The 15961-nt window shown below is 31.6% G+C and overlaps 1 protein-coding gene across 2 annotated transcripts; it reads left to right on the forward strand.

The window, feature by feature from the left end:
• The first annotated feature begins 2110 nt into the window (after positions 1-2110).
• LOC133194797 (uncharacterized) lies at positions 2111-12061 on the forward strand. Of its 2 annotated transcripts, XM_061330706.1 has the most exons (5): positions 2111-2233; positions 5698-5873; positions 9143-9235; positions 9593-9652; positions 11597-12061. In XM_061330706.1, the coding sequence occupies exons 1-5, from the start codon at positions 2211-2213 to the stop codon at positions 12058-12060; spliced, it is 816 nt and encodes a 271-aa protein (XP_061186690.1). In that variant the 5' UTR covers positions 2111-2210; the 3' UTR covers position 12061. The 2 variants fall into 2 exon arrangements, with proteins under 2 accessions (XP_061186690.1, XP_061186689.1); XM_061330705.1 differs by having other exon boundaries at positions 9143-9652.
• The last annotated feature ends 3900 nt before the right edge of the window (positions 12062-15961 follow it).

Here is a 15961-nt window from a genome sequence, read left to right on the forward strand (position 1 = left end):
AACAAACAAGTTCACATTTAATTATTACACTTAGCGCTTTTGCCGTGAGGCTCTTCAGAGTGTAACAAAGTTTATAAAAGCAATACAACTTGGTTGTTATGACGTCGTTATAACGTTATTTTCTTTATGGTGTCATTTCCATAGTCTGAACATAGTCTGAAGCATTAGTGCTTCCACCGAAACTTTATAAAATTATTACAAGGTTTTACAAGCAGAGCAAACACAGACCTCCAAAAACATTAGAGGTGGGATCAGGTGCCATGGAGGAGTGAGAATTCCCTGTCGAGCGGTCACACCCGCCGTGTGCTCCTTGTTATTATTGGAAAATAACGGAAAAACGGTGTGTAAATAATGGCCTAACAATTAGTATGAAAAACGTCTGTCAGCATTTGACTTAATGAAAGATTGTATTTGCTGACAAGGTCATTGTATCGACCATAGAATGTACGAAATGATTACTTTAAACAAGACTGCTGATATTTTTGTTTCATCAACTTGTTTGTCAATAACTTACCTCATTTTAGTAATTGTTCATACGTAGAGCATGCTCTGGCGTATCGAAACAACTGAGAGATATAAACCCCGTATGCAGGTGATAAGGGTATATTGCTGCATAAATAAAGGAAGTTGACTATTGAAAAGTTAAAGTTATCACGTTTATCATAAAGCTTTGTTGTTAGATTACCATTAACGTCTTTTTCTAATAAAGTATCCAAATATGAAACAGATGTGTCAGACTCTGTGATATCTTTTATCTGAAGCTCACCGGGATATATCGTGTCGACATAACAATGGAAATAACCATTGTTAATTGACAATACGTCGTCGATATATCTAAATGTCGAGTTGAAGGCCACAGCAAGTGTTTTCTTCTTTTCACGTAAAAGATTTTGAACAAATTCTGCTTCATATGAAAACAAAAATAGGTCTGCTAATAACGGGCCGCAATTGGTACCCATGGAAATTCCAATAGATTTTTGGAAGACCTGGACCTAAGATCATGAAACAGACTAAGACTTACGTCAAAGTTTCAATCGCCTGTAAAATGTTTATTTATTGTTGAATTAATCGCTAATTTTGCAGATGACAACACTTTTGTAAAGTAATATAGAACAATATTTTAAATTTTGTGATTGTTTGACTTCTACAACATTTTATCACAAAATAAAAATTTGACTTAACCTTAAGACTTTTCATGATCCCGAGGCCTGGTCTCCAAAAACCACATAGATATTGTCAATCAGAAACTCGAACATCTTTTTATTGTCAACCTTAGAGTACTTGTGTGTACAATCAGATCTAATTTTACAGAACCTAATTGGAAAACTCAGGTTTTTATGCATTTTGAGATTGAATGAAAAAGGTGATGTTCTTGGCACCGTAGGGTAGACTATGCTGTTTTTTATGGTTGTTTAACGTTAAGTAAGCCTTAAAATAAATTTGAATGCATTATCATCTGTACATATACAAATGTTTTGAAAAAGAAGTCAATGAAAATCCATGATGTTAAAATGTGAATTTTCACATTTTGTTTCCATGGTATCACTGCATATAGACTATATTCCCCTCGGACATTTAAATATAAAACAGGTTTCAGCAATGATTTTAATTAAACTTATTATTTTCAAAACTGAACATTTTTCCAACTTTGAAACTCATTTCTATGGTAGCCATTTATTCATTATATTACAGATATCCCGAAGTCGTCATGTTATATAACGTGTGGAGGAAATCGATGATCATGTGTGTCATGCCTCTTTTATGAAAATATTCTTACAGAGAATAGCTTTTAATATGCAATTTTTTCTATATATTTTCATAAATTTCTGTCAAATTCTTAACTAATATAAATGCAACTTAAAATAATTGTGGTCTTGTTTTATTTCCCGTTTTATAATTACTAATAAATTCCTTTTTCACAACTATCACACATAAAACAAAAATGCGCAGTGATTTCTCAAGTTGCACTTGAATTAACTGTTGAAGCGTGATTATCCAGCTGTTAAATATGCACCGTCCCACTCAATATGTTTACGTCAACAAAATGCATTAATCAGTCATGCATATAACTTTTTTTAAAATTAAAGAGGATATAATTTCATTTCTGTTCAATGTGTGAAATTGATGAATTCTCTTAGTGTGCGAAATATGTAAGAACTCTGCAATTTAAATCTTTTGATTTGTCTGGAAAAGTTTGGAAGGAGGAAAGTATGAATGTGCTGACAAAGTGCAGGTAAAGTTGATTTAATATGTATTTTAAACATGGCAGATACTAAAGTGCGTAAGAACTTTAAGGAAAATTTAGTTTGAGAAACGAATAAAAACCCAAAAATAAATCATAAATTAATAACTCTTGCTATTTACATATAAAATGATATTTAATGACACCGATCTTCTTGCTCGAGAGTTATTTTTTTCTCAAATCATGCATTTGTAGATTGTTTATGAACACGTTTCTTGTATATGTCCCTTATGTACATGTAATACATTTCAAATGTCAAACAACCACTTGACGTTATATTTTGTTGTATGTCACTTATAATTGTGAACTTTTGTTTAAATCCCGTTCTAAATCTTTTTGTACATCATATTTAGAAGATACCTAGACAAAATAATCAACTAATCCTATTTTCAAGATATGTTTATTGCCTGAGGCGGTTCCTCAAACGTTCAATCAATTGTTAATTTTCTGTTACCAAGGTGCAGTTTATTTTCGTCGTACAACCTTGTGATATTAGTTTTTTTTTTTTCAAAAATACACTCTGTATTCCAATTGCAATATGAATCTTTAATCACACTTTAATTTCTCTCTCTCTCTCTCTCTCTCAGATGTCAAGTTTTGGGCATTATTTTTTAAGAAATATTTAATGAATATAATTACACAATTATCTTTTATGGATAGAACACATGAGGTTGAAAGTAGAATATAGATTTGAGGAAATATTTTTGTAAGAGGTTGAATTAATAAGTTCAGTCAATACAAGTTAAGAAATAATATTCAAATAAAGTTAACATTTTTTTTATTAATCAGAGATATATGACTACCTTCTGATCAAAACAATAACAAAATATACTAGTTAACTGTACATGTACGTAAAGTTTATCCACAATTACATACGGAGTTTTTAAAAGTTCATTTATGTCGCTCATACCAATATTAGTGGTACATGAGGTAGTATGTAAGTCGTCATAGTTACGGAAAAAATGATAAATATATGTATGATACAATAGCGTAAATGAGAGGCATAAACATATGTACAAAGTATAGCAAAAAACATACAGTGAGAAAAGAAAAGAATGGGATGATGACATATTATGGAGGACATACGGTGACAATATTTATTTTAATTTGTACACAAATGCCAAAATATTTCTTCTATAAAACAGTAATCTATTGAATTTATATGATATCTAAAGCATTCATAATTATGTGTTTCTACATATGTTAATCTCTATTCCAGCTTCGTTTCATAAGAGACATATGGGTAAAAGGCTTACGTGAACCAACCTGGCCCTGCTTTTCCTCAAGAAAGATTTCAAAAATATTTTTTTTTCCTTAAAGGCAGAGATTTTATCCCGTTTGGTAAATTCCAGGTGAGGGAGGGGCTTATTTTGTACAGGTGTGAATGCCTTGAGGGCTAGCAGTCTACCTGTGGTCGTTTGTCTCCTAATCCCTATACACAGGAAGTGATTTAATACATAGCAGAGTACCCAAAAAGTCGAACTTTACCTGTGTTGGGATTTTGAGATGATTTTGAATTAGAAATAAAAAGTTGTAAATAAAGTTTAATCACAATAATTTTTATTAATTTCAATTGAATGTGGGTCAAAGCATCCCCACCCATTAAAAAAAATATTATTCAAAGTATTTGTTGAGCTTTGACAAAAAATTATACCAAATTATATATATATATTATCATAAAGAATATCAGAATTATTTCAAATACTAAAGGTATTGTATATACATCATCCAGTTAAAAAATCCATGTAATCATGGTAATACATCTTCCCTATTATTTATACCATGTGTGGTAAATATCAAAGGATCAAAAGTTAATTTGAGGGTCACCACGAGTACCAAACAATGTGTACAGGGTATACACAGGGACTGGTAAATAAATGTCAATCAAGTTCTAGCACCCAGTGATGTACCTTAATGCACTTGATTGACAGGGGTACACAGACCAGGTATTTTGAAGGCAGTGCTTAAAATCTCTGCCTTTAATTTTCAATGTAATTTTTTTTCATCATTTATTCATTTGTTACTCCACCCCAGCTTCAATACTTCATGACTCAATCGAACTTGAATCCAGACAACATGGATATGCTTCAGTATCAATATGACTTACTGGCTTTGTGGTTTTTCAGAAAAAAAGTTTTTTTTTATTTTCCTGCACATTTGCAAATATGTTAGTAGTTTTCCCCGGTTTTGGCCCTACAATAACCAACGAGGGTCAATATTTGAAATAGAAATCTTGAAATCAAACATTTGGAATGTTTGCAAATTAATATGATGTATGGTAGTCCATCAACTCTTGAAAATATTTTCTTTAAGTTCCAGTTCTATTCTCAAGTTAAATTGTGCCCCCCCCCCTTATTTGCCACACTTTAGTATCCTAGAGGTCATGGTTCAAACGCTTGAATATGCCCTACATGAGGATGGTTGCATGCTTTTAAGAGTATTCACGGCTTTACTATTTTCTTGGAGGATTTTTTTTGTTGATTTGTTTTCTATAAACTTCCATGTAAATTTTTATACCTTTCAGGAGCCTTATCCTAACCCCAGTACGATGATTCGAACTGAAATGAACAATACCTGAAGATGTTTGCATATTAATATTAATCTTTGTGTTGTTGATTGAGACAATTTAGATTTAGTTTAATATATTTCTATGTAAATATTTGACTCATATTGTGGTCCCATCTTATCCTTAGGGCAAGTAATTTGATCAAATCTGAGTTTGCACTTCCTAAGGATACCTGCATATTAATATAACTAATCAAAGCACCGCTATTTCTGAGAAGAAGATTTTTAAAAGATCTTTTCCTATTTATTCCAATGTATAACTTTGAATCCCCATTTTGATCATTTTGCCCCAACTCCATCTTTCTCTCTCTCTCTCCCCAAATAATTTAAAGAATTTAAATATATACTAAATGTCAGGAATATGACATATGCTCAGTAGTTCTTGAGAAGAAAATTGAGTTCTTGCTTACTCCCGAAATAAGAAAATATATATATCAACCAGGAGCTAGCTGGTGCCTACATTTTGAAGGTTACGTTTAGTCCTAATCATAACACTTAATTTATGAAGTGACGTATGTTTACTTTTTTCTGTTTTCAGGAGGATCAACATATAGTGTCGAATGAGCGTTTTTAAAAATTCTGATTAACAATAAAAGTTGCTCAACTATTATTTGTATATAACTTCAGGATACTCCATTTTTCAAATGTTTTGCATAACTTAACATAATGTGTTCAATGCGACACGTATAATATGTTCTTTAACAGTTTCAAAAACGTATCCTCTCCTACTTGATTTATTTATTCATTTATTTAATTATTTATTTATTTATTTATTTATTTATTTGGAAAGAATGTGGAAATCTATTTATCTATTTTATATTTTGATTTTTTATATAAATCTTTATCTGCATTTTAAACCATCTTATACGTTTAAACTTACCAAATTGCAGAATAGTACCATCATGTGGAGGTCTTCTTTTATTGCCGGTAGTTCTCTATCTTATCATGGTTCTCCTTTTCCGGGATTCTAGAAATACTGTGATTCTTCAAGAACAATCATGTGACATTGAAATGTTATCAGTATTGAAAGAAAGTGAAATGGCTCTTTATCAAAAGTGTTACAGAGGTAGGTAAATGGGTCATCTTTTGATATTTGAAACCATTTGTGACGGTACATATTGTCGTTTTGTACATAATGTCGTCGGCGACAATATGTACCTACCCTCACTGCACATATTGTCGTCCATCGGTACATATTGTCGCGTGCTGAAAAGTTAAACATGTACATATTGTCGCTGGCGACATTATGTGCCTCACCCTCACTGTACATATTGTCGCCCAACAGAAATTGTTGCCTAAAGATTTGTTTTGTTGTTTTTTGGTAGTTTTGTGAATATAATTTTTGTACTAATCACACTGACGTGTGCTATTTCATGCAGCGTGGCTGTGACGGTACATTTTGTCGTCCTGTTCATATTGTCGCCGGCGACAATATGTACCAACCCTCACTGCACATATTGTCGTCCATTAGAACATGTCGCATGGCAATGCACGGCAATGCTCCACATAAATATGGCCAGAGCAACCGAAAACTTCAAAAATGGTCATATACACTTAATTTGATCGTCGAAATATGGCTGAAATATTGCCGACTCGGCGTTAAACAATAATAATACATTCATCAATCAATCCATATAAATACGACTAATCATTGCTAAGCTTTTTTTTTAGAAGATATTTTTTAAAGAATTTTCCCATATATTCCTATGCAAAACTTTGATCGCCCATTATGGCCCCACCCTAGACCCGGGGGTCATGATTTGACTTGAATCTTCGCTTTATACTTGTACATAAATTGGCGTATTCAAAATTTAGCGCAATCACTGGGCATGGAGTTGTTGGCGTAATCATGAATTAGTGCTACACATGTCAGTGCCGTGTATTGTATTTATAAATGATTTCTTAGTGGTATTCATGAATTAGCTCATCCATGTCTGCGCCAAAGCCGCGAACATACAAAGCCCGCTTTTTGTCCCCCGCTTTCACTGAAAGTGGGGGATATTATTTTCCCCCGCTTTCACTGAAAGTGGGGATATAAATTTGGGTCGGTTTGTCCGTCCGTCCGGCTGTATTTCTGTCTGTCTGTAACACTTTCGTTTCCGCGCGATATCTCACGAATTTTTTGAGCTTTTGCGATGAAATTTTACATAACAACTCCCTGTGCCCTAAGGAAGACCCCTATTGATTTTGAGGTCAAAAGGTCAGAGTTCAAGGTCGTAAATTTATACATTCTGTCTGCGTGTAACACTTTTGTTTCCGGGCGATATCTCAAGAAGCTTTTTAGCTTTTGCAATGAAATTTTATACAATAACTCCCTAGGGCCTCTCTCACCCCTCTCAAAGTGTGTAATGTATTAAAAGTCGCTTGGTACTATTTTTAGCACAGTGGCATGTGGAGAGTTATTACGTATAATACAGGTTGTCGGCGGATTTTATATTCTAATTACATCTATTAGAACTGTTTAGTAAAGGCTAAATTAGACAACATTTATTGTGTAAAATTTTGACAATATCAATCATGTGAATTTAAACATTATATGTGACTTAATGTTTGCATTTAATTCGATATATAATAAAGTGCCTCCGTGGTCTAGTGGTATGTTGCTCGCTTAGCAATCGAGAGGCCCGGGTTCAATCCCCGGACGATGCTCCTTTTTTTAATGTTTTTTTTTTTTTTTTTTTTTTTTTTTTTTTTTTTTTTTTTTTTTTTTTGATTTACTAAATGATACTATTCAACATGTGAAATGAAAAAGTTATGATGTCTGGCGTGTATAAACTCATAAAATCATTATTACAGTGTGATAAATATTCTGTAAATAGTATATTAAAAAGAATCTTCTATACACATATTAAAGAATAAGCGATCAAATCTTTATATCCATATTGGCTTTTTTTAATTTGCTACAATATACATGTATACATTTAATAATTCTACAAATACAGGGGGGCAGTGTGACCCCCCCCCCCCCCCGAACTGCGCATGCTCTTCTTTTTTCCCTAAGCGGGGGACACAAATTATCTGAATTAGCTTGTTTAAGTACACTTACAGTAAGTATCATCTCTTCTGACCCAGTACCTCTTGAAAAAAAAATTGACAGATTTTTTTCTAAATATTCTATGAAAAACTTTGATCACCTATTGTAACCACACCCTTCCCCCAAGGGACATGATCTGAAAAAAAAAAAAAAACTTTATCTACACTTCATAATGAAGCTTTCACATAAGTTTCAACTTTTCTGACACAATGGTTCATGAGAAGATTTTCAAAAATATGTCACTAAATGTTCACTAATTCTTAACTACTTTGCTCGAAAGAGGGCATAACCCTTCATTTGAACAAACTTGAATCCTCTTTATCCATGGATGCTATGTGGCAAGTTTGCTTGAAATTGTCCCAGAAGTTCTTGAGAAGAAGCTGAAATTATGAAAAGTTTTCAGACAGAGGAACCGTCAGACAAAATGTAATCAGAAAAGTTCACTTGAACTTCCAGTTCAGCTGATCTAAAAATGTCAACCCCAACACCAATTATATCGGCACATGATTGTACATAAAATAAACGCAAAAAATAATTTCCAAATAATCATTACTACTGAACAAAAAAAAACTAATACATGTATTCTATCTCCATGTATATATTACAAGAAAAAAGAATAGGCTGATTTTTCAGATATTTACTACGGTAAATAATACGGTGAATAATTACGGTATCTTGACATATCATAGTGATGTACATCAATCCTCGACACAATTATTTGACCAAAAAGTTTTCTCCCTACAGTGTTACTAGTAAAGGTGTCTGTCTCCTCTGTGTGTGTGTGTGTGTGTGTGTGTGTGTGTGTGTGTGTATTGTCAAACTCTCTTTCCTTTCTCAAGTAAATATTCCTCAAAACAACATATCGACGACAATATATGCCGACCTTGACTGTACATATTGTCGCCGACGACAATATGTGCTGGTGCTTGACTGTACATTTTGTAGTCCATTATGCAGGAGGAAAAGAAGGCCCGTCTCGGTACATATTGTCGCCGGCGACAATATGTACCGATGAACGACAATATGTGCAGTCAGGGTAGGTACATATTGTCGCCGACGACAATATGTACAAAACAACAATATGTACCGTCACACCATTTTCTACGCAAGAACGTAATGACATGAAGATTTGAAAATCTTGAAAAATATGTGATGTTGAAATAAATGATACCCAAGGAATCCAATACTAGTATTAAAAAATTAAAAATTGAAAATATGAAACTCTTTTTTAGAAAAATCTTTCACGTTTGTTGTTGAAGGCATAAAATATTCTATGTGATTGCTTTTTCAATTCCATTTAGATATCCAAGCCATAGGTGGAGGCGACTGGACATTTAAATCAACTCGACAGTGCCTAGATATAAATTCTGAATTCTACATACGTTCAATAGATGGTAGAAAACAGCTTATTCCAACGTGTAACAGCAATAATGTATCTATTAACGCCGTGACAAATTTCAACCAATCGCTTCCGGTGTATGAATTTCCAAACAGATGCATTAACTTAATCATTGACAAATTTTGTTCTGGTGGGGGAGTTGTACCGAATATATTACACTACATTTGGTTTGGAATACAAAATTTTGAGCTTATTCATTTCGTTAGTTTCTATAGTGCTTATAAAAAGCAGAAGCCATGTTTAATTTTACTCTTTTCTGATTTTTTACCATTTGGTGACTTGTGGGATCTTTTACTCACTGTTATTCCCAATATAATTCATATTAGAGTTTCACCTCCATTATATATCTCAGGAAGACGTATTTCATGGGTGCAGCATAAATCAGACATAGTTAGACTTCATATTTTGAAAGGTAAGACCACAAGCATCATACATGTATAGATATAACTTATTAAATTGAAAATTATCATTATTTATTTAAAGCAAGATTTCAAGATTTCATAATCCAGACACGCACGACGCAAAAACTTTCCATTTTCTATCCGACTTGAGAGAAAAAAATATAAAATGCAAGGAGATGTACAAATTAGACAGGCAATTCAGGATAGTAAAAAAAATACATTTGAACTACCCTTTAAAAAATCAAGGCAATTAAATTTTGGATCCGACATGGATCCGAAGACTAATTAACTCAGATACAAAATGGCTAAAACTTCTTGAATCAGAATTAGGAATAAAAGTTGAATCTTTATGGGTAAGAGGTTTAGACTTTACTGTTAATATGTGTAATAAAATAAGTAACAAGTTTTGGAAAGAGGTTTTACTTAATTGGGTAAAGATCATTGACTCTGGTCAAAATAATATGCAAATTCTTCATGAACATATATGGTTTAATTCAAGAATTAAAATGAACAACTCATCCATATTTTTGAAAAGTTATTTTGATGCAGGCTTTGTTTTTGTAAGAGATCTGTTTGACTCTGAAGGAAAATTTGTAAGCCTTGAGTACCTCACAAATCTTAATGTAAAAACAAATTTTGTAGAATATGCAGGTTTAAAAGTAGCTGTTTTAAAAACATTGAAAAGTATTGATATTGAAAAAAGAGAAACTGGACCTTTTATCCCTAATTCACTTTATATTTTTTATAAAAGTACAAAAGGCTGTAAAGACATGTATAGTTTACTCATTAAGAAGAAAAAGGAAGCAATTAAGGCACTAGAAAAATCGGAAAATAATGGAATATTTTTTGGCGATATAGACTGGAACAAAATATTTGAACTTCCTTTTAAAGTAACAAAAGAAGCAAAATTTCAGTGGATGCAATTACAAATTCTGCATAGGATTATTGCAACAAATAAATACCTTTACAATCTCAAACTAATTGATTCACCTGTATGTTCCTTTTGTAAACAAGATGTCGAAACTATTGAACACTTATTTTTTGAGTGTTTCTGCGTTAAAAAAAATATGGTGTCACATTGAGGAATGGTTTATAAATAAGTTTCATTTTACCATTAATTTTGATAGAAAGGATATACTTTTTGGCAAATTCAACAACAAAAACATGTTTAGACTACACAACATATTACTACTTACTGTTAAGCAATTTATTTTTGCTAGTAGGTTTAAAAATGTGCCTAAACTAAGCATCTCAATGCTAGAAAAAAATATTGTGGATAGAATATTAGTTGAAAAAGTTATACTTTTAAGAAACTGTAAATTTTCAGAATATGAAAAATATTGGAAAACTATTTGTGATATGATATAATGTATTTATTTTTCTCAAGTTTATATACAAATGTACAAGTATGTTAAAATACTTAATACTGTTCCCCCCACCTCACTTTTTTGCACCCTTTCACCCCCTTTTTCCTTTCTTTAATTTTACCTCAGTATATAAAGCTTTCACAGCGAATATTCATTAAAATGTACAATATGTCATATACAAATTTAATGTGATTTTGAAATGCAACATATATTTACTACAAAGAAATTATATTTAATATGAAGTAGCAGGCAGTAGAAATGAAAGTATGTATTGAATGTTAACTAATATATTGTATAGTCTGTATATGTGAAAGCACAAATAAAATCTATAAATTAAAAAAAAAATTTTGTTTTAAAATTGCAATGTACATCTAATTTTGTCTTGTATTTAATCATTTTTTAAAAACTTTACCTAAAGATTCAAGTTTTTTATCTGCAATTTTTTCTTAGTTATGCTTAAAGTAGATTATGATATTCCTATAAAGGTTAAACCTTTACTCTTTAAGTTTAATCCTTTTCTGTGAAATATTTCAGGAATAAAGAAGTTGTATCGATATACTGATAACATATTATTATACAATATTTTAGAGTATGGTGGCATATATTGTGATACAGATCAAATAATCCTACGATCACTAAATGTCTTCAGAAACAATGAATGTACAATGGGCAATGCGCATGATGGTTCCCTTGGAAGTGCATTAATTCTGGCAGCAAAGAACTCCCAATTTATTAATAAATGGATCGAAAGTTACATATCTTATGATCCAACGAAGTGGGGAGACAACTCGGTGACTATGGCCATGAAGCTCGCCAAAGAGAATAAGGATTTAATTGAAGTGCAAGATCATCATTGCGTTTTCTTTCCACACGCAATGATTTTGTATAACCAGAATTACAAATGGTCTCACAGTTACGGGTTACACGTCTATAAACTTGGTCATATAGAAGAATTAAAAAGGCTGAATTTCACAAATATACGACGCCTAAACAGTACAATAGGTGCTGTGATTCGGTACATTTTGTACGGAAACAAAGAGATGTGTGAATAAATACCAAAGGTGTTATATATGTTTTTGTAGAAAGATACGAATGTGAAAGACACAATACATGTAGAATTTCGTAATTTCTTAAGGTTACGATAAATGTAAATGAGTTTAGACAGCCTCTTGGAGTCAGATCTATTATGACGTCATAATTTTTTACCGTACTTTATAGGTATTATTAAATTATGTAGAAAGTGAAGCATTTTCACGACTTTCAATTTGAAATCATACTAAATGTAATCTGGATACCTATATTCAATCTAATTTATCTTATAAAAAAGAAGTCAAGAACAAATACCGTTCTCTGGGAAACAGTATGTAACCAGGATACTTTTGATTTGTGTGATATGAAATTTATAGATTTTTTTTTTAATTGTAAAAAGACAGTTCATCATTTTGTTGTCTTTACCGAAAATTTATGCTGCGGTACATCATATGATTTAAACCAGATATGAGAATTTAGCATCATAAACATTTATTTTTAAACATAAACATTTAAACCTTAAAGTCCAAATATTCATGCTGAAATGGGGAATCAAATTTATGAAAATAAAACTGAAAAAAACTTATTTTTAAAGAAAAATACTTTATGTGCATGCATTGTCGCTGTAAATCTTTTTTTTTACTTTTACATTAAGGGTTATTCTTACATTAATGATTGCATAAGGTGCACTAATTCAGCCTTTGGTTAAGATGAGCTACGAAAATAAATACGAATAAAAGTGTCACCTCTTACATATAACAGCATACTTTAGTGTTCCTTTGAAGGTAAATTGAATGTGGTTAAGTTTTTGAGATACAATGTACAAAATAGCTTCTTGAAATAAGTGTACTTCTTTTTAAAATTTACATCTTGACCTAACAAAATGAGTGACAACAGATGCTTTTTGAGCTGTACACGTTAATCGTGAGAGATACTTGAAGTACAATGTAAGGAGACGTGTGGGAAGCTCGAGACTCTCACACTTATCATTAGGTTCAAATATGGCCCCTGAAATAAACTTTGCTGTTTATAAGTATTTATCATATGTTAGCAACAAATGATTTAATTCCTCATTCCGTACATATTGATAAAATACATGTGCATTGTGTTCAGCAATATAAATATCATCGCATTAAGCTCTGTAACTCAGGATCTTTTACCTTTGCTAAAAAAGAATTATATATAAAAAGGCTTTAAAATCATGCTCAAAATTAAAAAGGAAGTTATGTCTAATTGCCATAATGTCAGTATTAACCTTCATTTATTTGATCATATAATCGTTCCTATTCTTGTATATGTTGTGAAATTGGTGGGATGAGACTGGGGGTGGGTGGGTCGGTGGGGGGCCTAACCGTTTGGTTTCCAAAGTTACGAATAGAGATATTACCATGGACATAACGTTTAACAAATTGTAATGCGAAACACTGCACATTAAATACTGCAAGGCTATTCCTGGTGTGCATAGAAAATTTACAAATTTTGCAGTTCTCTCTGAAGTTGGACGATTTTCCATTGTATTATTAAATTATTCAAGCCATGATAAAATATCGATTTCGACTTGTAACAATGCATCCATTTTTCATCTTACTCAGGAAAGGATATCCGGTGTTGAAGAGCATTTTCCTTCAACATAAACCATCATGGTTTGCATCCATCCAAACAATGTTGACTCAGTTATCCGAATTCAAAAACATTGACACATTAAAACAAAGTCCCAATTCATTTAAAAAGAAGTCATCAAGTATTATAAAACATTATTTATAAACCTATGGCATAAAGAAAATGAGCAGCAAAATAATTGCAATCTAAGAACTTATGTTATAACTTTGAAAGAGAGCACTATTTCACAATTGTTAATAATTTTGATCATAGGAAAGCTGTATCTAAGCTCCAAATTCCTGTATATCAACTAAATATTGAAAAGGGAAAATATATACAGGCCTTCCACCTGAATTAAGAGTATACTCTCAATTTAATTTGATATAAAAACCATTTCAAAAATTGATTCAAATTTCTCTTTTTTGACACCTACTGAGAAACTAGAATGGATTTAAAAATTATAAAGTATGGAAGTTCTTTCTTTGTTTGAAAAAAAAAAATATTTTTGAAAACAGTAAAAGAACTATAAATACATTTATTAACATATATATGCATGTTTTTTGAAATTTATTTCTGAGATACAAAAGAACATTCAAATGTATAAATAGATATACTTGTATTAATATTTACCATTACATGTATGTATTATCATAAGATCAAGGCCACTAGACACAATGTAGCTTACTTATATAATTAAACACAAATATGCATTATTATTGTCTTCTGTGGTGATAAAGTTTAAATTGTACTTTTATGTGTTACAAACTCTTCCTGGGACCTTGACTAGTCAATAAAATACATTTGTATAGATCTTGTGCTTTTAGAGTGTATTGTACATTTTAGATACAGTATTAAACTATAAGAAACAAAAGAGGATATTCTATCCTTCTCCTAAAGGATATGTATCTTCCACTATCATTTTCAAATGGTTAAGTGAAAATTTGGGACCTGATTTTTCAAAATCACTTACTTTTTTCAAGAAAAAAATTTTTAATGCGTTTTTTACTTTACTTTTTATTTATTACAGATGTGTATGTCATTCAATAAAAAAACAAGATGTGTTTGTGAAACACTGTTATATGTGGCAGCTCATGGCCAAGGCTAAAGTTTTTCAAAAGTATGTCAAACTTCAAAGTCAACACAATTTCCACAGGAAACGAAGTAAGGCGCCAGTTCCGGTGGTCCATCTCCAAATATTTACATCAATTGAATATTTACTTCTTTATTTCTTAAGAACAAGGTCATGAGGTCAAAAAAGTTGGTGTCCAAAAAAGGTCCTGTCACAATGAATACACTTGTGAAAAATAAAAGCCCTTGAGCCAACCGTCCATGAGTTATGGCCAAGGTTAAGTTAGAAAAAAGTAAACATAGATGCCACTTCTTAAATTAAGTGATCTATGATCAGGCCTCAAAGAAGCCTTTAAAAATTAGACGCCAGCTAGCTCCTGGCCAAAAAAGCATAACTTATGATGAATTCATATTTTAAGTTCATGAAAATAAATTATCCTAAATAAAAAAGCTTATATACTGAAAGTAAGTTATACAAATAGGAATGCAATAAAGAAGTAAGTAAACTCACAATCAATTAACTCTCCGCACTTATTGTAACCCCACGCTACCCCCTACAATTTATGACTTAATTGAACTTGAATCCACACAATATGATTCACTTTCAATATGACTAAATTGGCTTTGCTGTTCTTGAGAATTCTTTTTTTTATTTTCTGCATACTGTACATGCAGTATGTGAATAGTTATCCCCGATTTTAGCCTTACAGTAATCCTGGGTCTATATTTAAAACAGCAAACTTGAAATCACAGAAGTTGTTGAATGTTTGCTAATTAATATGATGTATGATATGATATATTTCTACTCTTGAAAAGGTTTTTATAAAATTCCAGATTTATTCTCAAGTTACATTTTTATCCCCTAATGTGTCCATGCCCATGGTTCAAACGCTTAAATCTGCACTGTCTGAGGATAGTTGAATACATATTTACTCACTATTCTCTGCTTTTTTGAGAGAGAGAGAATTGTTTTTAATATTTTTTATATCTTTCCATGATTACTTTTATCCCTCACAGGGGCCTTACCCTAATACCAAGCACCATGATTCGAACTGGAATCTCAATCTACAATGCCTTAAGATGTTTGCTTATAAACATGACTAATGTTGGTGCTGTTGATTGAGACACTTTTTAAAGATTTATTTTCAGACATTTCCGTATAAATATTTGACCCATATGGTGGCCCAATCTTACCCTAAGGACCTAATTTTTGTACAAATTTTAGTTTGGAGAAGTATGGATACTTGTCTATCAATA

The sequence above is a fragment of the Saccostrea echinata genome, unplaced genomic scaffold (assembly GCF_033153115.1).
Source record: "Saccostrea echinata isolate AGI-Se365-2 ecotype Australia unplaced genomic scaffold, CSIRO_AGI_Sech_v1 ptg000029l, whole genome shotgun sequence".
NCBI classification, from domain to species: Eukaryota; Metazoa; Mollusca; class Bivalvia; order Ostreida; family Ostreidae; genus Saccostrea; species Saccostrea echinata.